Here is a 22,964-nt window from a genome sequence, read left to right as displayed (position 1 = left end):
AAAGTGCAATCATGAAAATATTAAGATTGCTTTGGCTTTATCTTAATTTTACTTTCTCTGGAAAAAAATTAGTAAGATCATTGATTTTCTTTTCCCCTCACAGTTTGAAGAGTCAGATAAAGGGACTTTGGTTTAAAAATTAAATATCAGGGCACCTGGGTGGCTCAGTTGGTTAAGCTACTGCCTTCAGTTCAGGTCATGATCCTGGAGTCCCGGGATCGAGTCCCGCATCGGGCTCCCTGCTCAGCGGGGAGTCTGGTTCTCCCTCTGACCCTCTGACCCTCTTCCCTCTTGTGCTCTCTATCTCTCATTCTCTCTCTCAAATAAATAAATAAAATTAAAAAAAATAAAAATTAAGTATCAGATATATAAGGCAAGAATCAAAGTGTCATAATTGGTCAGTGACCAAACTGTTTACAAAAAATAAAAATCTTTTACAGTTACTCAAAATTGCAGTTCTAGACCTTGTCTTTATTGATTGATTTTTAGTCTCCCTGGAATAATAATGAAAATATTAGTAAGGAATGAAACACTTCCTGTTATGATAGGCACACAGTTCACTTCTCATAGGACTGCAAAGAAAATAAATCACTTTGCTTGGTGAACACATAAATCCTAAGCATTTTAACTTGGCAATTAATATAACTTTGTAAAGGATACTCTCTTGGCAAATACTCTCAGTTACAGGCTTTTATTTTAAATCTCTAGAAGAATTCAAAAGTGTCCTTAGCACAGCTTTATTTTACCTATGTTGGTTACCAAATAAAACATACCATCTTCTGGGGCACCTGGATGGCTCAGTCCGTTAAGTGTCTGCCTTCGGCTCAGGTCATGATCCCAGGGTTCTGGGATCGAGCCCCGCATCGGGCTCCCTGTTCAGTGGGGAGCCTGCTTCTCCCTCTCCCTCTGCTGTTCCCTACCCCGCCCCACCCCCGTGCTTGTGCTTTCTCACTCTCACTCTCCCTCAAATAAATAAATAAAAATTTAAAAAAAGATATCATCTTCTAACACTGTTTAATTCCTTTGCCTACTTCACAAGCCTATGTAGATAAAGTGTGAAGTGTACATAATAAATGTTTGCAGAAATGAGATAATCTGTTCTGAAATTACAATGCACTATAAAAACACTGGTTATTCACTGATCACAATGAACACCTCTGCTAACAGTTCACACCACCTTAATATTCTCATTGCAATGAATAATGATGTATTCTTGTGGATATTTACCCTCTGGCTACGCTGTCAACTTGGCACAAAGCTACATGCACATCAAGTACTCTCAGCTCTCTTCTGTCTGCTTTAAGAAAGAACAAGCATTTGGTGAGAGCCATAGATAGGAATAGAATTCACCCTGTCTTACATGGAAGTAGAGATAATATATGACCCAGTCTGGGTACTTCCTCAGTGGATTAAGTACTCTTTTCCTCTAATTTTCTTTTTCATTCTAAGAGTTGTGATTTTTAGGATGCAAATCTGATTTCATCATGTCTAACTCTGAATACAAGCCTAGCCTTACCAGATTGAAGCTAATGAAATACATTTGCCATATTTCTAAACCATCTAGAATTTAATTACACAAGTTTTAGTTGTCTAGGACACTGACATCCTTTCTTCCTGCAGATGAAGGCTTTTAGTCATTGTATAGTGATAACAAAGTAAAGAAGTGGATGAGAAAGAAGGTATAATTCCATTTTGATTTTATCAGCTCTTGTAAAGGGCATGATAGATGAACTGGAAACTGCTTAATGTGGAATTTAAACGGTATTTGCATTTTTCATCTGCCTGTAATCTATCCTAGAGCCCCATTCCAAGGATAGCTGGGGTTTGAAAGTATTTCAGTATTAGTCTTCCAGGAAGTTAGTTCCTGCTTCTCCTATTAAACATTTTCACTTTTTTTAATTAATAGGGTACTTCTTGTAAGTCCATTTATTGCAGTCAATCCTTTTAAATAAAATGAGGTTGATTTTTATATATTTTTATGCTACTTAATTCTAGGTAGAGTGCTATGATTATGATAATGATGGGTCACATGATCTCATTGGAACATTTCAAACCACCATGACAAAACTGAAAGAAGCCTCCAGAAATTCACCTGTAAGTTGAATCTTTGTCACTTGAATGTGCTTTACTGTTTGGCCATGTATTTATTATTTCATTTTTTTCCTTGGTATAGTAAACAGTCTACCATGTTTTTACTCTGTGTTACAAAATGTTCTGAAATCTGTGGATCTTATATGTGTAGTAGTTGGATGATCCAAAATCCATACTTGGGAGTATAAGTTTACATTTAAAATTAGAGGTTTGGGGGCGCCTGGGTGTCTCAGTCGTTAAGCGTCTGCCTTGTGCTCAGGTCATGATCCCAGGGTCCTGAGATCAAGCCCCACATCGGGCTCCCTGCTCCGCGGGAAGCCTGCTTCTCCCTCTCCCACTCCCCCTGCTTGTGTTCCCTCTCTCACTGTGTCTCTCTCTGTCAAATAAATAAATAAAATCTTAAAAAAAAAAATTAGAGGTTTGGTTTCCTTTAGCTTCGGGCAACATATATGGTTTGATTGAAAATCCTAGTTTTAAAGCATTTGGCATTTTGTTGGTCATAATAATTAAGTTCTACAACACTAGATAAATACCTGGGCTTGGACTGTGTACATAAATGTGCAGTCTGCCTCTGGCTTTTCTCTCTGATTTGTTTTCACCAAAGAGAAGGATAAAAGCATAATTATGGTATTTCAAATTATATAATATTAAGCCTCCATCTAATGGCATTAATTTTGTTAAGATCATTCATGTGCCTTAACTACATTCAGTTTATTATTTAGCATCCCAACATATATCTGAGAGTGCTTCTGAAACTTTTCTGTCTCTCAGACCTAGGTGGCTAAAAACTATTTTGGAGAATTTTATGAGTAAAATTTATCAGTTGCTCCCATCTTATTTCCTTTCTAGTTTGAATGAGATTAGCTGTTAATTCTCTTTATAACAGAATAAATGAATAATATGAATTGTTTATTACATGCTTAGAGACCTGCATAATGTTCATATATACGGCCTTTGCTTTTGAAAACAGAAACATGGGGTTTAAGAGATAAGAGGTTATGGTTAGGTGAGGTCTTTTTTACCTCATCATTTAAGTGAAGTAAATTTAAGAAAAGATACTGATAGTTTTAGATCAAAACTTAAATACTAAATAAATAAATAACACTTATGAGCCATTTGATTTAAGTAATGGGGAGAAACGAGTTTTAAACAAACATAATGAAATGAGAATTTTCAGTAGGTCACATAGAGATCTATAGCCCTGTCCCTACTCCCTGGTCACAAAGGGCAGGTACTAGAAGTAGCCTGTACAGAAATGCTTGTGTGAAGTAGGAAAGGCTTTTAAAATCATATCTAATGGTTTAAGTGCAAAAATTGTATTAGCTTTGAATTAAGAGTTTTTGAATTAAAATAGCAAAATTCAGCTGTAAATCTCCTATTTAAAGAATTTTTTTTAAAAGCAGAACTAATGGAAAATGCTAAAAGTCTGAACAGCTCAACTAAAACAAGCTACCGAAAAGAACTAAATATGAGGAGTGGTCTGGATTGTCATTTCAGTAATTTCACTTTGTCACTATCTTGCAGAATTAGTAAATGACCTGCTTTTAGATGGTAGTGAACAACGAACTCTGTAATACTTTATGGGTCATGTAGAGTTTTTCTAAATCCAGCTTTCTTGATCCTTCCCTTCTCCGTGACAGAATGGGGCTTTTAATGTTGCTGCAGTGACAATGTTTACCCACTCTAGTTCTTCACAGGTAGGGCCATATCTTATCTCTGTGTTTACAGTGCCTAGAACAGCGCCTGCTACTTGGTAGACACTCTGTCAAAGTGGGAATAAATGAATTGAAGTAACACAGCCTTTTACCAATGAGAATTCTCTTTAGGGCTTTTCCGCATCTCAAATATTCAGTAGTTAATATTTATGATGATGACTAAGATTCTGGCAGGATCCTGAACTACCAAAGAATTTGTTTAACATGATTTTGTTTTTTATCATTGTATCTATTGTACCTTTTAATGTTTGATTCTTAGAAAATTAGCAATGACTCTGTCTAAAGTATCTAAGTTACTTTCTATTAATCAGAAAAGGTGATTCATCAAGTGTGCAATGAGTTGATCAAGATAGGGAAAATTTGAAGGTATAATTTGGAGGTGATTATATCTTAGGTATGAAACAAAATTAATGAAATGAAACAATTGAGGATAACACAAACTATGTAACTAATTTTATATGGTTGTAGAAGTTTAAACAGATGAATGGAGATAGAACACTGGAATAGTAGTTGATGTTATAGAGGAGGGCAGCTTGAGCCAAGCCTTATATATAGATAGATGGCTCGGAGGTGGAAAAGAAGATCCTTCTATTTGGGGAAAGGAACTATACTGAAAAGAAGACGTAAGATATTAAGTTCTATTCCTAAAAGTATTCCCAGGGGAAAAAGATGATCTTTGCATATTTTACCACACAGGCTCCATATATTTTCGTTTTCTGTTGGTAGGTTTTTTCCTTCTTTTCTAAGCAGCATATTTTTGTTCTTTCTGAAAATAATGGCTTGGAGTAATATTTTATTTCCCTTATTATAAAAAATAAAGAATGCTACTTGGAGCATTTGCAAGGAGATCATCTACAGAGGCAAAATCTATAATTAGGAACTATTTTAAAAGTTATACAATCTTAGGGATGCCTTTTGGAAATTTCAGTGATAAATATTTCACATACTTTATTAGTAAGTATTTCAAAATTGTATTTTGCAACAGACCTACATCAACAGGTGGTTTGATTCCAAGAGAAAAAAGCCATTCATTTAAATTCACATTGGCACTTTTAAAAAGATTTCATTTATTTCAGAGAGAGACAGAGACGACACATGCACACACAAGCATGAGCAGGGGGCCTGACGCAGGGCTTGATCCCAGGATCCTGGGATCGTGACCTGAGCCGAAGGCAGATGCTTAACCGGCTGAGCCACCCAGGCGCCCCAACATGGGCATTTTTTATATCACTAGTAAGAATTAATATTTTGTCTTTTCTTCCTACAGGTGGAATTTGAATGCATAAATGAAAAAAAGAGGCAAAAGAAGAAAAGCTACAAGAATTCAGGCGTTATCAGTGTGAAACAGTGTGAGGTTAGTTGATCTTAACCATTTATAGTATAATGAGATCACATTTCAAGTTCTTTTTTCAATATGGTATATATTAAACTAGACAAAGAATATTAAAGTTTTTCCTTATTTTAGGAAATGTGAATTGAATTTTGGGCAGTTGAAAATCATATGATCATCTGGACACTCTTAGGGAAAAGAAGAGAGTAGGCAAAGTAAAGAAATCTTTCAAATAACTTTGCTTTTAAAGTTTGACAACTTTTTAGCAAAAGACAAAGAATATTAAAGTTTTTTCCTTATTTTTAGGAAATGTGAAACATCATGGTATTTTCCCAGGGCATTAGTGGAAATGATCTGACCCAGTGCATCTATCCTGGTCATAATTTCAAGTTGAGATATTAAAAATAGAGGGAAAAATGCAAGAGATTTCTTACAACAAACAAATGGGTTTTTTTTTTTTTTTAAATCTTGATTATTATCAAGCTCTCAACATATTAGACTCATTACTAGTTTCTTAAAAAAGTAAGTTTATTTCATCTTTGGCCATTAATAGTCTAATCTTAGGGCGGCCTGGGTGGTTTAGTCGGTTGAGTGTCCGACTCTTAATTTCAGCTCAGGTCATGATATCGGGGTCATGAGATCGAGCCCCAATTTGGGTTCCCTGCTCAGCAGGGAGTCTGCTTCTCTCTCTCTCTGTGTCTCCCTCTCCCTATGTCTCTCCCCCCTGCTCATGCTCTCTCTCTCTCTCTCTAAAATAAGTAAATCTTTAAAAAATTCTAATCTTAACATTGCTTTAATTATCTCAAAGTAAAATCTTAACAGATTTATGACAAGTAGGGGCAGGGGTACTTAAACTCAAATGCTAGGGTGATTTCCACCTGTTTATATCATGTGTTCAGTTTCTAAACTGTTAAAAATATATGCCAGAGAGCTCTTGCTTGTATAGTAAGATATTTTTTTAAAAAGATTTGTTTATTTATTTTTAAAGGGGGGGTGAGGGGCAGAAGGAGAGGGAGAGAGAATCCCAAGCGGACTCCTCGCTGAGTGCAGAGAGTGCAGAGTCTGTCGTGAGGCTCAATCCCATGACCTGGAGATCATGACCTGAGCCAAAACCAAGAGTCGGATGCTCAACTGACTCAGCCACCCAGGTACCCCAGTAAGAGATTTTTTATTTTAACAGTTTGCTATTTGTTTTTAGATTACAGTGGAATGCACATTCCTTGACTATATCATGGGAGGATGTCAGCTGAATTTTACTGTAAGTAACACTGACTTTTTCAAAGTAGGCTGTAACATGTTACTTTCTCCTACCGTTTTGCAGTGTTCTTTCTTTTCCTGTAAAACTGACTTTGAAATTTACATAAACTTTTTAGTGTGGTCTTCTCAGACTGGTTGTCTAAGTTCATCATGAAGCCTTTAACTTTGTTGATAAGACCTGTTCCTTCTGATGGAAAACAGATAAGTCCTAGAGTAATTTAAATTATAGAAAGCGTTAGTCAAACAACCTACAAAGCAAGCCCTATGTCTAAACTCATGGGTGTAATAATTCGTGGATTTGAGTCATCTAGAAAAAATATGAATAGCAGGTTGTTTCAGGCTGAAGCTTTAATTGTTTAATTGTCTGTGTAAATACTGGTAGGCCCAGGCATTTGTTAGGAAATGGCAGCAGCAGGCTCTGGGATGAATGTTTGTCTCCTGGACATTGAGCATATGGCTTCTCCTTAGTAAGGGCTGTGATTATTCTTTGGCAGGTGGGTGTGGACTTCACTGGCTCTAATGGTGACCCAAGGTCTCCTGACTCCCTTCATTACATCAGCCCCAATGGTGTTAATGAGTATTTGACTGCTATCTGGTCTGTGGGACTGGTCATTCAAGATTATGATACGTGAGTATGACTAAAATATTTGTTTTTATAACTCCCCAGAAAGGGCAGTTTCTGTTCCATCTGCTGGTACTCTGATAGAGTTGGTAGTGATAAGGCCGCTGGGGTTGATTGGGGGCAGGGGAGAGGGTATGGTGGGGGTAAATTTCTCCCTAAAATTTCTTTTGTGTTATCTTTCTAGTTTTCTCTTTGTGGCAGTCTTAGGGTTTACTTTTGACCTCTTATCTCTAGCTGTGATCAGTTATAATGTATTATATATAGCTTGTATATTTAATAGCTCACTGGAGTCAACTGTTTCCTTGGGGCTTACTTATTAGGGATAAGTTATCTGTGTGATTGGAGTCCAGATGACACATTTTGTAAACATTTGTAGACACTGTTTATTAACATGTCTATTTCTTGGCAGTCACTGTCAAATTATTTTCTTTTTTCTTTTTTTTAAGATTTATTTATTTGAGAGAGAGAGCGATAGAGAGAGAGAGAGAGAGAGAGCACGCAAGTGGGGGGAACAGCCAGAGAGAATCAATCCCAAGCAGACTCCCTGCTGAGTGTAGAGCACCACTTGGGACTGGATCTCATGACCCTGAGATCATGACCTGAGCCAAAATCAAGAGTTGGATGCTTAAGTGACTAAGCCACCCAGGAGCCCCTCAAATTATTTTCTTAATGGCAACTTTGATTAAGTGCCAAAAGATAACTTGACCTAATTGCTATAAAATATTTTGAATAGATTCTCAGTGTATAGATTTTTGAATGAATTAAATAGGCCCTCTTGAAGGTTTACCAAACAATAGAAAAAAAAGTCCGCATTAATAATTTTTTGTTCTGTATCTCTTAGGGCATTGTATAAATTTTCACTTGTCTTTGCCTATTACTTTATGATAAAAGCCCTTACATATATTGTTGGAGCTTTTCATTAATCTGCTATGCCATTTAAAGAGGTAAACTTTTCAGGCAAATGCAAACAAATCTAAACCAAAGGTGGCGATTCTGATATCAGCCTAGTAGAATTCAAGACATTATCATTAAATATGATAAAAAATTATTTTATAGAAAACTTTGTTACATAATCCAAAATGAAAAATATAACCATGGACATGTTTGATAATAGAGTATCAAAGTATTTCAATTGAAAATAGAAATATAATAAAAATTTTAAAGTAACACAATTATAATGGGGTTTATATAAAAAATTAAAAAATTACAGAGTTACTTTATCAGACTGCCACCTAGAAGTTAATAACAAAAGGATAACTAAAATAAAATTTACCATATGGAAATAAAAAAATCTTAAGTAGTTCTTAGATCAAAGAGGAAATTGAAGTATAACAGACTATCTAGAAATAAGGGGCACCAAGAAAACTATACGTGGTTCTCTTTAAAATTTTTTTAAATTTTAGGTAGTTAACATACAGTGTGGTCCTGTTGTTATAGAGGAAAATTTCTGGCTTTACATGCCTTTATTTTTAAACAAGAAAAATTGAATGTAAATGAACTAGCTTTTCAATAAAATAAAATTAAAGAATAAGAAGAAAAAGATATAATATAATAGCAGATTCTACCTATATATTAGCTATTATGTGTCAGGCACAATTTAATATAGTTTCTGCATGATACTCACCTAATCCTCATACTTTGCTGTGACATAGGTACTATTATCATCCATTATCATCTGCAGTGTATAGATGAAAAAACTGAGGCATAGGAAGTTAACTTGTCTAGGGTCACTCAACTGATAACTGGCAGAGACAGAATTGAGCCTGGGCTGTCTGCTCCAGAGACATGCTTTCCAAGCTGTATTATGTACTGTGCTGATTTCTTCTAAGCACTAAAAGTAGGGACTTGGAAAGTTTAAAAAACCCCACTAAATGAGTAAATTAAATGAAGAGATGATTCTTTGCAAGTTCAACAAAACTCAGGTAAATCTGCCAACGCTGACCCCCAAGAAAGAGAAAACATGCATAGGATATTGGTAATGAGACAGAGATTATAAACATAAATTCAAGAAAAAACCTTTAGAATTAAAAGTTAATAGTATGTAAAACTTTGTTATTATATTGGGAAATCTTGATTAAAGGATTATTTTTTGGGGGGAGGAAAGCTTTAAGTTACCAGAGTTGATTCAAAGAGGCTGCGTAGACCTGGAACCATGGAAGGAATGGAATAGCTAGTCAAAGAGCCACTCCTCACAAGGGCACCAGGCCAAGACAGTTTCATACATACATTCTAGCAAACCTGTAAGGAATGAATTCAAACCTAAAACAATCAAGTAAAAAAATTTTAGAAAGTAGTGAGAGTTCAGAACGGTGGTCAGATACAACATAAAATTTAAAAAATCAGCAATTTCTCGCCAGCCAGCAATAACCAGTTCAAGAATTACAGCAGATACAAGATCACAATTCATAATGCAATAAAAACTGAGAATGAATTCATTAAGAGGTCTGTGATCTTTAGTAAGGGAAAACTACAAAATTGTACTAAGGGACAAAGAAAAACCTGTTTAAGTGGAGAGATACACAGTGATTCTAGATAGGCAGATGTCATAATGATGTAAGATATAAAATTTCTCCCCAAATTAATCAATTCTAATCAAAATTGCAATGGAGCCATGCTAAAATGATTTTTAAAATTTTCTGGAGGGGAAAAATGAATCAGAAAAGCCAAGAAATTCTTCAGGAAAAAAAATGAGGGGAGTTTGCAGATATTAAAACTCATTTTAAAGCTATAATAATTAATATTACAGAACTAGCACATGACCAGTAGAATAAAGCAAGAAGTCTTGAAATAGACCCTAGTGTGTACGTGAACTTAGTATGTGACAGAGATGACATTTTAGGGAAAAGGAGTTGTCACAGCTGCTAAACTAGACAAGAAGTGAATTTGGATCCCTAATTCATACTCATACCAGTATATGTTAAGGTACTATTTTTTTTTTTTTTAAGATTTTTTGTTTGAGTAATCTCTACACCCAACCTGGGTCTCCAACTCACAACCTTGAGATCAAGAGTTGCTTGCTCCACCAGCTGAGCCAGCCAGGTGCCCCTGTTAGGATACTCTTTTGTATAGAGTATAGACAAACTGTTGGAATAGACACCCCCAAAACAAAATGCATTTACCCCAAGAGAGGTTTATTTCTCTTTCATGTTGCAAGTCTAGAGACAGTATAGGACTGGTACGGCAGTTCTACCATTGTCAAGTAGTAGATTCCACCCCTGGGTCCAAGGCAACTGCTATGTTTCTCATCTTGTCTGGTCAGTGGGAGGAGGAGAAAGGCAACTGGAAGGGAGTACAGGTGCCTTCCCTCCTAGGGGCATCGTGACTCAGAAGTGACTGACGACCACTTCTATTCACATTTTCCTGACCAGAATCTAGCCACCACCTGGCCACATGCAGCCCAGAGGTGCTGGAATAGATAGAGTTACTGTGGTCTCTAGCACGGGTGTTCTAATATTAAGAAGGGAGAGAATGGATACAGGTGAAGAGTAGCAGTTTCTGTTTCATAGCCTATTCCTGAACTCTGTCTGGATGAATTAGAAGTTTAATATCAAAATCAAACCTTGAATATTCTAGGAATAAATTTGTGTGAATTGTTTATAATTTGCAGTGAGGAAGGCTGAGCAAGGCAGCAGAGGCAGAAATCATGAGAGAAATTTTATTTGTTCACATTCATTAATATTGAAAACTATAAAAGGAAATATATTTTAAATAAAGTTAAAGGCAGAATACAAACTGGGAAAAATACTCCTGATCTGTCTGACTTAGGTTCTATCCTCAGTGGAGAAAGAACCATTAAGGATTAATGTAAAAAGAGTATCCTGGGACATCTGGGTGGCTCGGTTGGTGAAGCATCTGCCTTCGGCTCAGGTCATAATCCCAGGGTCCTAGGATCGAGTCCCGCATCGGGCTCCTTGCTCAGCTGGGAGCCTGCTTCTCCCCCTCCCTGCTGTTTCCCCTGCTTGTGCTCTCTCCCTATCTCTCTGACAAATAAATAAAATCTTAAAAAATATATATCCTAGCAGAAAAATTAGTATGTTCATTACAGTGTTTTATAATAGCAAAACATTGGATGTTTATTGGTTGGGGGAAAATATCCATACAGTGGAATACTTGGCAGCCATTCACATGATGTTATATATTGAGGTTCATAATCCTTTATCCTTAAGCCACTGGGGCCAAATATTCACACATTTTGCTACAAAAAATGTGAAGATTTTATATGTGGCATTTGCACTATGTTTCTGTGGCTAAATGTATGAATATTCATATTCAGTGGCATGAATAAAAGCTATAAATAACCTCATATCAGTTGAGGTCAGGTTTTGCTGCCAAATGAGTTTGCCATAAGCCAACGAACTTGTGGTTTTTAGAGCGTTATGGATTTATCTACATATTTATTCAGCAAAACGATATATAGTACTTAAGTAGAAAATAGCATGCTATAAAATATGAATATAAACTCCATTTTTATAAATATATAGAGAGATTTTTCTCCCTCATAGCACAGAAAAATACTTAGAATGATTGTTGCCAAATACTAACATTGGCTCTCTCTGGTGGTTATTATGGATTTAATCTTTATATTTTCCTAAGATTTTGAATTTAAAAAGGAAACTATTGGTTTTATTAAGAGTAAAGATAAAATTTTCTATTTAAAAAATGATCTTTCAGTTTTTACAAATTTTGTTTTTAGTGATAAAATGTTTCCAGCTTTTGGTTTTGGAGCTCAGATACCTCCTCAGTGGCAGGTAAGAGGAAATCTTATTTTTAAATATTTGTCTCCCACAAAAGCAAAACAGGCTTCACCAATTCTTTCCTCTTTTGGCAGGTTTCACATGAATTTCCAATGAACTTTAATCCATCCAATCCCTTCTGCAACGGTAAGCTAAAAAGTAAACAGGAAGATTTTATACTGAACACCTCACTAGTTTGTTACTTGTTTTTTTCTTGTGGTTTACTCAAATTCCCTCCCTAGTTTTCTTTTTGTGACATATTTAACTTTCCGTTGTATAAAGTAGAAGAATTACACCACGTTGTTGGTTTGAGTGGTAAGATACTAATGGTGCAAATCTATTATGATGATGATTGTTGGCTAGTTCTACTTTAAGAGGTTTAATAGAACAAGAAAATTCTCAATTTTGAGAGTAGATCAATAAAAATAATCATATTATTTTCACATTTCACTTTATTTTCACATCTTATTTTAAAACAAACCTTCAATAAAATGAGTTATCTAGTATCAGATTTATGAAGCTTTTCTCAGAGTAGCAGTCACTCTCTATAAGGAAAAAAATGTCCGGCATCAAATAAATGTTACTCAGACTACATCTGAATGGGCTAAAGGAACAAAGAATTAAACTCCTATAGTGGCTTTCCTCTGTATAGACAGCGGAAGGCTGACATTTGTTTAATTTCATTTTTTTATACTTCAAATATCCAAGGGCTTCTTCCTTTTAACCCCATTGGGCATTCAACCTAAAATGCCAAACATCCCACAAAATGATAAAAGACTGAACAGTTTGGAGGAAGACAGGGAGGTATGGGCAGAGGTATAAAATTTTAGACAATAGGTAATTTTCTGCAAAGGGTCCTGTTGACAATTACAGAATGTTTAGATTTCTAACAAAAGAGGGTGTTCTTTCCTTATCTTCAGTATTCATGAACAACATTCCTAAGGCAGAAGAGCATGAACATTTTGTTGGGATAATTTGTATTAGGGTTTTTTTTTTAATATTTTATTTATTTATTTGACAGAGAGAGAGAGACACACAGTGGGAGAGGGAACATGAGCAGGGGGAGTGGGAGAGGGAGAAGCAGGCTTCCTGCTGAGCAGGGGGTCTGATGCGGGACTTGATCCCAGGACCCTGGGATCATGAATGACCTGAGCCAAAGGCAGACGCTTCACCAACTGAGCCACCCAGGTGTCCCATATTAGGGTTTTCTTGTTTTTCCTGGACACTTTTTTTCCTACTAATTCAGTGTTCCTTTGATGTACTTTCAGTGGCCAGTTATGACCTTTTTATCCCTAGCATTTGAAACTGGGAATAGCAATTCTTTTCAAGCACTGTGTTTCATGCTTATGATGAAATTGGAACAATTTTTGGAATTCAATGTAATTACATCTCTTTTCTTGCCAATAAATATGGATGACATATCATGTGATAATTCATTTTAGACGTTCATTTACTCTGAGTAAAATGAGCCCATCTTTGGGCTGCCATTAAGTGCAGCTTTTCTACTTTTGGTTCATAGTCTGAAAAAAAGAATGGTTGGTTTTATTTCATTTTATTTTATTTTATTTTATTTTTTTATTTTATTTTTAAGATCTTATTTATTTGTCAGAGAGAAAGAGAGAGCACAAGCAGGGGGAGCGGTAGGCAGAGGGAGAAGCAGGCTCCTATTCAGTCTCCCCCCGGCCCCCTGATGTGGGACTCAATCACAGGACCCTTGGGAACATGACCTGAGCCGAAGGCAGATGCTTAACCGACTGAGCCACCCAGGCATTCCAAATCCCTTTGCTTTTAGACAAAGAACATACTGTGCTGAAAAAAAATACAACCTTATTTTAAAGCAAGGAAGTTGAATCCCCTTTTCTTAATTAATCATTGAACTTAGTTGCCCAGAAATAACATGTCTCATTTGTTCCTTCAATGCAAAGGAAGGATTTTGGCATAACTTAATTTTAGTGGAGGAACTGAAGGCAATTGATATCTGTGAAGAAATTTAATTAATAGTTTATATATCTTCAGATTGAAAAGCAAGCTGAGATGATAAAAATGAAAATATTATTGCTCTGGGGACTCAAATTTTCTACAGTATGTGTCGTTGCAGTAAAATCCTGCTGCTGGCCTATGTTAGTATTATTTTTGTTAGTACTGGACTGACTTCTTCCTAAGCTCAAAGTGACAAAGAGGAGTGAATTAGAACTCTTAAATGTTAAGAGAGTTGGTCTTGTGAAACTTTTAAATCAAGTATCTACTTCATTTACTTGTTGATCTCTGATCTGTTGGGTATGTTTTAAGCAAGAGACCTGTTTTGGTTTACATTAAAAATCTTTTGAGGCAGAATTCCTTGATGATCTCAACAAGTATAGGGATGTTCTTGAGGATTTCTAGTATCTTACCTGCATCCTGGACTCTCAAATATAAGGGGTAGATCCCATAGGTGCATATGTCTCATTAAAGCTTCACCTGGGGCTCCTGGGTGGCTCAGTCGTTAAGCGTCTGTCTTCGGCTCAGGTCATGATCCCAGGGTCCTGGGTTCGAGCTCCGCGTCAGGCTCCCTGCTCAGCTGGAAGCCTGCTTTTCCCTCTCCCACTCCTCCTGCTGTGTTCCCTCTCTCATTATGTCTCTCTCTGTCAAATAAATAAATAAAATCTTAAAAAAAAAAAAAGCTTCACTAGCAGTGCTTTTACCAGGAATGCCATTCAACCTCCACTAAGTTGTGCTGTTGTAATAAACAGTCTAACTCTCAGTGATTTAGATAATTTATTTCTAGTGATAGGTTATTTCTTGCTCATTTATATATCCCTTTACATGTGACTAATCTTCTTTATGTTTCTTATTTTGGGACTCAGGACCTTATCTGGGATGTGCTTCTCCCTTTGCAGGGGGAAAGAGCAAGATTGCTGGTGAAAACAGGCAGTGGCTCTTAAAATGTCTACCTAGACATGAATGTCATGTCCATTTACATGCTTGGTCAGAGCTAGTCGAACGGCCCTGCCAATCTTCCACTATACAACATCCCAGCAGGCCTAGGCAGTACGGCATAAACAGACACATTAGTGTTTCTGCAGCAAAATGTAATACATAACCTGGAAATGAAGTATTGGAACTATACAGTTTACCATACTATGCTTAACCTTTAAGTCATTGAGTAAGATCTTGGCTACAATTAACATTAGGTTTATAGCCATCTGATTTTGTAGAATCTATGGCCACATGTGCAAAAGTTTTTCCACTTAATCAGTAGATGTTTCTTTCCTCTTATTGTCAGTTGTGTGATGCAGCACCTTTTTCATGTTTCTTTTTCCATTAAAGTCTTATTCCTAAAACACAACAATTATGCAATATAACAGTCCTACTGTAGATTAATGAATAGTTTGGCTGCGATGAAAATAAATGTCTTTGGGCGCCTGGGTGGCTCAGTTGGTTAAACGACTGCCTTCGGCTCAGGTCATGATCCTGGAGTCCCGGGATCGAGTCCCACATCGGGCTCCCTGCTCAGCGGAGAGTCTGCTTCTCCCTCTGACCCTCTTCCCTCTCGTGCTCTCTATCTCTCATTCTCTCTCTCTCAAATAAATAAATAAAATCGTTAAAAAAAAAGAAAATAAATGTCTTTTATTGGAGGAGGGTAGCATTTATAGGTGTTTGCAATGGAGCATAGGTATGAAGTTTTGTAATACAAGGTTTAAGAAGAACTCTTGAATGTAGAACTTTTCACTAAAGCAATAGATATATATGTATACACATACATATATGTACATACACATACGTATATAAAATTAAATTAACCAGTATGGTAAACAATGAACAATTAAATTGTGTTTGAGACTTTTTAATACTGCTTTTTTTGTCTAGGAATCCAAGGCATTATAGAAGCATATCGGGCCTGCCTTCCTCAGATAAAACTCTACGGACCAACTAATTTTTCTCCAATCATAAACCATGTGGCCAGGTTTGCTGCTGCAGCTACCCAACAACAGACAGCTTCTGTAAGTGCTGTAGTGCAGGGGACAAGGAGAATGTGGATTGGTAGTTGCTTCTGGTGCCATTTTTCCATTTATTTGGTCCATCAAGATACAAAGAGCGTAAAGTCATAATATAGGTGTCCTTGGTTGGGCGGGTAACAACGGTTATTGTCAAATTAGTGATCAGTGTCAAAGCAAGACAACAAAAAAATAACTCTTATACTCCTGAGTCTTTTCTCTGCCATTTGAATTAATTTTCTTAAATAGGTTTTACTAAACAGAAATGATTAAAATCTACCTTTTCAAAGGTAGACTTAACAAATTAAGGTTGAGAAAATTTACAATTTCAGTTGCTGATGAAAAATTATTTAAAAATTATTTAAAAGGTTTGGATTAGATAACCATTACCTGTTGGACCTTGATACCAAATCTCTCTTAGCTTCATAACTTTTTATACCGAAAAGGAAGGCAGTGATAACTACCTCATATGATTGCTGAAAGGTGAAATAAGGTAACTGATAAAAAATGCGCAGTGCCTGGGGCAGAGTAAACACTCAGCACATATTAGCTTTGTTATAAAACTTATTTCCATTCTAGCTTTAAATGACCCAAAAGATGGAGTCACAATTTTATGCAACATTTTACCATCCTCTAAAAATATTTATCAGAAATGACAGAATTGAGAGAAAGAATCCCCCCCCTTAAACCATACCCATTTTTTAAAAAGTACACTTTAGTTTGATAAACAATTCTACTTCCATATTTGACTTTTAAAAAATGGAGTTGCCACTTACTCCCTTGATCAGTACTTTAACATAATTAATACTTACGTTAAAGTGTTTATTCTTATGCTCATTAAAAGTTTAATCTTTGACATTTAGATGTCTTGCTTCTGTATATTTATGCCAACCCTATTTTGTCATCTGTTGCACTTTTAATAACCCTGCAGTTTTTCTATCAATAAATCTCCTTGTCATTAGAGAATGTTAGAATATTTTATGTAGATGGTATCCTGGGTAGAGACTGGCAAGGAAAATGAGCAAGAAAGAGACTGAATGACTCATCAAGCTGGAGATGTTTTTATTTTTTATTTTTTTATTTTTTTATTTTTTTATTAAACATTTTTTTTTTTAAAGATTTTATTTATTTATTCATGAGAGAGAGAGAGAGAGAGGCAGAGGGAGAAGCAGGCTCCCAAGGAGCAGGGAGCTCGATGCGGGACTCGATCCCAGGATCCTGGGATCATGACCTGAGCCGAAGGCAGACGCTTAACCATCTGAGCCACCCAGGCGCCCTAGCTGGAGATGTTTTTAAACCATTGTTTTTATTGTTTGGGAGCTCAACCTGCTCAGTAGATATAATTTTCTTTCTTGGCAGCAATATTATGTGCTCTTAATCATTACTGATGGTGTGATAACAGACCTTGATGAGACCAGACAAGCTATAGTTAATGCTGCCAAGCTTCCTATGTCCATCATCATTGTTGGAGTAGGAGGTGCTGACTTCAGTGCCATGGAGTTTCTGGATGGTGATGGTGGAAGTCTCCGCTCCCCATCAGGCGAGGTAGCCATCCGAGATATTGTCCAGTTTGTGCCTTTCAGACAGTTCCAGAACGTGAGTACCACTTCTTCTTATTCTTCATGCACACTAAGGACTGTGAACACAGACCTTCACCAATGCATAACCAAGTAGTTGAGTAGGTGTCTGGGGTTAGAGGATGTATGGATTTTTGAAGAGCCCTGATTAGATTTCACAGTTTTGCTTCAAGTTGTATACTTGCATGCCTCTTGCAGTCTATATGATAAATTGTTATAAATGGTGTTGCTGTGAATGTTTTAAAATATATTTTATCTTTACCTATGTATGTAACAACAGAAAAACTCTATACAAGTATACGATGAATTTGCCAGACTGGAAGTTGATTTGACGAAAATCTCTCAGGACTTTGTTTTACCCAGTTTACTCCAATGGTAACATCTTGTAAAACTATAGCACAGAATCCACGACCAGGATATAGACATTGATAAACAGTCAAGGTCCATCACCTCAGGACTCCTCATGTTGCCCTTTTATAACCACACTCACTTCCCTTGCACCTCCACCCACCTTTAACCCTGGGCAACCACTAATCTGTTCTCACTTCCATAATTTTGTCATTTCAAAAATGTTATAGAAATGTTAGGATTGGCTTTTTTTTTCACTTCAGCATAATTTTCTGCAGGGTTGTTGCTGCATGTGTCCCTTTTTATTGCTGAGGAATATTCCACGGTGTAGGTGTTAACCGTTCATCCGTTGAAGGACATCTTTAATTGTTTTCAGTTTTTGTCTGTTATATGCAAAGCTGCTATAAACATTCATGTACAGGTTTTTGTGCGAGCATAAATTTTTATTTCTCTAGGTTAAATACCCAGAAGTGCAATTGCTGGGTCGTATAATTATTGCATGTTTAATTATTAAAGAAACTGTTGAACTTTTCCAGAATGGTTATGCTTTTTTACATTACCAGCAGCCAGTGTATGAGTGTGGGGGAAGGTGATTAAAAGTGTTAAATGTTAGGGATCCTTGTGATGATGAAACACTTCTGTTTCTTGACTGTGGTGATGGTTGTACAGATCTACCCAGATGATAAAATTACATAGAATAATACATCCACACATGCAAATAAGTGCAGGTAAAATAAAACTGGTAAAATCTGAATAAGGCCTGTGAACTGTACCATTGTCAGTTTTTTGGTTTTGGTATTCTGCTATAGTTATAAAAGATACTACCTTTGGAAGGAACTTGGTGAATATTATTTTTGCAACTTCCTATGAATCTCTATTTCAAAATAAAAAGTTAAAAAAATTAATACCAAGTGAATGAAAGACCCACCTTTAAAAGTTAAAGAAAAAAATAATTATCAAATGCCAGAATGCTGGCACCAGAAAAGGACTTGATAAATATTAGTGGGAGTAATAAAGCGCTCCTAAGTAATATTGGTTACTTAGCTTATTCTGTGTTTCACCTAAGACAGGATATGAGCCCAGGAATTGGGAATTACTGCTTTTTACTGACAGGTGAGGTATTCCTAGTCTGTTATTAAAATGCCAGTAAAATTTGGTTACTAATAAAGTCGCTTTGATTTTGTTTTTTCATAAGGCTCCAAAAGAAGCGCTCTCTCAGTGTGTCTTGGCAGAGATCCCCCAGCAGGTGGTGGGCTACTTCAACACATATAAACTCCTTCCTCCCAAGAACCCAGCTAAGAAATGAAAGGAGCTATGGCCGCCTGAGCAGAATTCTTTTGTGCTATATGGAGCAATGGATTCCTCTCCTACCCTGAATCATGAATCTGTTATTTTACATGCTTTTCATCCCCAGCATTTATGATATAGACCTAGTTCTCTATGGGTTATATCTATTTAAAGCATTCTTTATACTTTTTTTTTTTTGGAGGGAAGTGCTAAGTTAATCTTTGCTCAATCAATGCAGTGATTGCTAGTGACTTACAGTGATGCTCTGGGGATTAGAAACTCATGTGAGAAAAGTTGATTTGGAGGTTATGGTTGTTTACTTTCACATGGTGAAAATACTGTTTTTGAATGTTTATCAATAGAAAGAATGAAAAATTGCTGGGTTGTGATTTATAGGTTGCTGTACTTTGCTCTAGGCAATATGTTTTACAAACCAATGTAACCATACCTGATGACAAGAACTTCTTAAATTAGATGATATTGAATTTGTTCCTATAACCATATCCAGTGCTTTTCCGGGGGATAAAACTACGTTCACTTTTGCCTGAATTTTGCTGCAGTTTAGACAATGCAGTTTACAAAACAGTATGCATTCACTTAGGACTTCTTTAAAAATACTGGATAAGAAGGGAAGGCATATATCCAATTCTTAAAATATACAATCAACAAGTAAAAGGAACCTCATGTAAGTAAGCCATTTTTATTTGCCTTCCTGGATTTTTTATTTTCATTGTAGAATACTGTAAACATGGTCAGATTTGACCTTTTCATTTACTGTATGTGACATTCAGAATTCTTTGTCTGCGTAGATGATAGGTTGTCCTAGATTCAACATTATGAGGGTATTTTAATTGGAGTTTGCTAAAATGGTTAGTACTGCTTTGTCCAGAAAAGCTAGGAGGACCAAATATGTAAGGGGAAAATCAGAATTCCATTTCCTTTTAACTAATGAAAAGCTTATAAAAAAAAAGACAGTTTTTATATTTTCCTTGCTACCCTCTCACACATTGATTTGTATATTTGTGCGGATTCATTTAGACATTTTCTCCCTTTTTTTAGTAACATTTTTAGTCTGATTTTTAAACTCATGATAGTGGTTATGTATTAATCAAAATCAAATTTTGCTTTGTAATTATGTGATTTCCTAAGCCCAAAATGTATTAAGCCTAAAACCTGTTATAACTTAAAAAAAAAAAATTCCCACTGCTGCATTAGGATAGAGTGGACTTTACATCCTTTTTTTTTTTAGAGTAGAATTTTTTTTCCTGATTTTTACCCTTTAGAACATATTACTTAACAAATATGACATTTTCAGAATAGATTCAGTAACATTTTATTGAAGAACCTGTGTGCCAAGTACTATGCATATTCGTATGTTGGCCAATCATCTCTAACAATTTAATGTTAAAAGTTGTGTGTTCATCCTATATCCTTAAATGGATGCACCAGTGCCTTGCTGACATGCCTTTCAGTCTTACTGAAAAGTTGTACCACAGCTCATATCGCTTATTCTCTGAAATGTCTAAAGGAGATGAGCTCTCAGCCATGAAGAACTTTGGGTTCTCAGAAACAGCTTGTTGCCAAGGTCAGGCTAAAGAGGAGACCTGCTTGCTGTTGTGGTTGCCTAGCTCATGTGAGCAGTTCCCACTTTCCCACTTAGCTAGCTCGCCTCTGCATATGTGCTATTAACCTGAAGGTACCTAACTAGTAGTCTGTTACCCTATGGCATATCTCAGTTGACAAGTCATTTTAACATTAGTTAAGTGAGAAGAAAACTGATAATACTTCTAGTAGTTTGGAGCCTTTTTGTCTCGTATGTCCTGATTTCAATTCTCTTTGTGTGCTTAGAAACAGCATATATATATATTGCTGTGGTTTTCAGGATTTTTTTTAAACAAATTGAAGCCTTAGAAAAAAAAGGTATACGTACCTTCTCAGTGTATGGTAAAACAGAGAAGTAGAGCTTCTCTAGGTCCAGAGCCCTCCTCACTGGGCCGCCTTCTCCCTCTCCTTAACCAGCTCCCGGAAGCACCTGAGTCATCTGGACAGGGTCCTCGGAAACCACTGGTCAGGAACATTCGTTGTTTTCATTAGCCAAATAACAGTACTGTTACCACTGTCAAATTGATTTGGTTTTCATAATTTTGTATTCTGGTTTTAACCAGAATCATTCCAATTTTTATTTTATTTTTCATTACAATTTTTAAATTATTTTTTTAATTCATTCTTGATCAGGTTCATCAGTAGATGCTGTTATTCCTAAGAACTGTGATTCCAGCAAATGAGGACAGTTGATGCCTTTTTTGCACTTTTGAATAAAAGCATTTACAATTTCTAAATTACCATTTTGTAAAATTCTTACAATCTCACCATTTCACCTCATCACATGCTGATTTAATATTGTTTTATATAAAAATAGCCCTTCTCCCTATTGTGCCACCATTCATTCAAGTGTCATTAGTTTTTAAAATGCATTAAAAAATAACCAAGTTCACTTTTACACCTTATATAATCAGCTGTATTACAAACACATATTGGGGTGACAGTGTCCTGGACAGACATAATATTTCTCACATATGTCTTTACTGAGAAAATAATACACGCATTAGCGTGGTCATGTCACCTTGTGCTTCAAATTGAAATTTTTAAGACCATAAAATTTCAAAGTCAGATCAGGGATTTATAACTGTTTTTTTGGTAGTGCCTTAGGCAGCCTTTCCAGAGTAAATTCTGGGCCCTATTGCTGTTTATGCTTATTTGACATATTTTGCCTTTTTCATTTTATACATTTCCTGGAAAACCATCTTCAATACATTTTCCCTAGTCTCTTTATGTGTGCAGTTGGTAGTCATGGGAGTGACACGTAAGGGAGGCCAGAAGTTTGGTTGAGATTGCAGGAGACTATTTTGTGCTTTAATGATGTCATAGTTGATAATAAGTGTGTAAGTTACTAATATATGAATTGATGTTAAATATATCTTCCATTTGAATTCCCGTTGGATAAAGTTATTTCTTGATATTATACAATAGTGCCTTGTTTTCATTTATTCTTTCTCTAAATGTTATCAAAACCAGTAGAAAAATTAGAAATAAAGTGAATATAGTATTTTAGGTGGCCTGTATTCATATTTTACTGAATTGAACAGTTTGAGTTTTTTTAAAATTATTTTATGGGATTTATTCATTTAAAAGATACTGCTGAGTGCATTCAAGATACATTTCTTTTTTCTTTTTTTTTTAAAGATTTTATTTATTTATTTGTCAGAGAGAGAGAGAGAGAGCACAAGCACGGTGAGCAGTAGGCAGAGGGAGAAGCAGCCTCCCCACTGAGCAAGGAGCCTGATGTGGGACTCGATCCCAGGACCCTGGGATCATGACCTGAGCTGAAGGCAGACACTTAACCAACGGAGCCACTCGGGCGTCCCTCAAGATACATTTCTGGGTGCAGTAAGGGAAAGGTTCTCAGCTTATAGCTGGATGGCCTGAAAAATATGGCACTTACATTTAATCAGTTGTGTTAAGCAGGATAGTATACCCACCTTACTTTTTTGTTTGTTTGTTTTTTAAATTGCATCTGTGATATTGCAGTCATTGGGCAAGGCCTTGGGGATACAATGGTAACCTAAGTGGCCACAGCTGCTGCCTTCATAGAAATAATAGACTAGGGGGAGAGAAAACATTAAATGAGTAATTACAGAGACATGCGATCAGTGTATGATGTAACATATTGTATCAGGAGACTTGACCCATCTAGTCAGCAAAGAGCACTTCCCTGAGGATGTGCCATTTAAGCTAAGACCATAAAGTTAGCTGGTTGAAGAGGGTTAAAAGCATTTAGAAGGTGTTATGTCAACAGCAAGTATAGACTTGAATGTTTTAGGAATGGAAAGAACTTAAAGTGTGCTGGAATATAAAGTGTGTGAGGAAAAGTGGTAGGAGAAGAGGGGAGAGATGAAGTGGAGTGATTGGTAGAGTTTACATCCTGCAGGACCTCTGGGCATGCAAAGGAGTTCAGTCTTTGGCTAAAGGT

The 22,964-nt window shown here is 36.1% G+C and overlaps 1 protein-coding gene across 1 annotated transcript in view; it reads left to right on the top strand.

Moving 5' to 3' along the window:
- CPNE3 (copine 3) overlaps window positions 1-21,961 on the top strand; it is a 50,850-nt gene extending 28,889 nt beyond the window's left edge. Inside the window, exons 8-16 of the mRNA XM_028111441.2 lie at window positions 1,996-2,094; window positions 5,074-5,160; window positions 6,335-6,394; window positions 6,888-7,021; window positions 11,709-11,763; window positions 11,844-11,895; window positions 15,595-15,728; window positions 17,082-17,318; window positions 18,843-21,961. Coding sequence (XP_027967242.1) covers window positions 1,996-2,094; window positions 5,074-5,160; window positions 6,335-6,394; window positions 6,888-7,021; window positions 11,709-11,763; window positions 11,844-11,895; window positions 15,595-15,728; window positions 17,082-17,318; window positions 18,843-18,953 — 969 coding nt within the window. The 3' untranslated portion in view covers window positions 18,954-21,961. The remainder of the gene's footprint in view (window positions 1-1,995; window positions 2,095-5,073; window positions 5,161-6,334; window positions 6,395-6,887; window positions 7,022-11,708; window positions 11,764-11,843; window positions 11,896-15,594; window positions 15,729-17,081; window positions 17,319-18,842) is intronic.
- The last annotated feature ends 1,003 nt before the right edge of the window (window positions 21,962-22,964 follow it).

This window comes from Eumetopias jubatus, unplaced genomic scaffold, assembly GCF_037043125.1.
Source record: "Eumetopias jubatus isolate StellerSeaLion01/CBP00866 unplaced genomic scaffold, mEumJub1_p1.0 scaffold_4, whole genome shotgun sequence".
In the NCBI taxonomy this organism is placed as follows: Eukaryota; Metazoa; Chordata; class Mammalia; order Carnivora; family Otariidae; genus Eumetopias; species Eumetopias jubatus.
The sequence above is the reverse complement of the archived record's forward strand: the minus strand, read 5'-3'. Positions and strand labels throughout refer to the sequence as shown.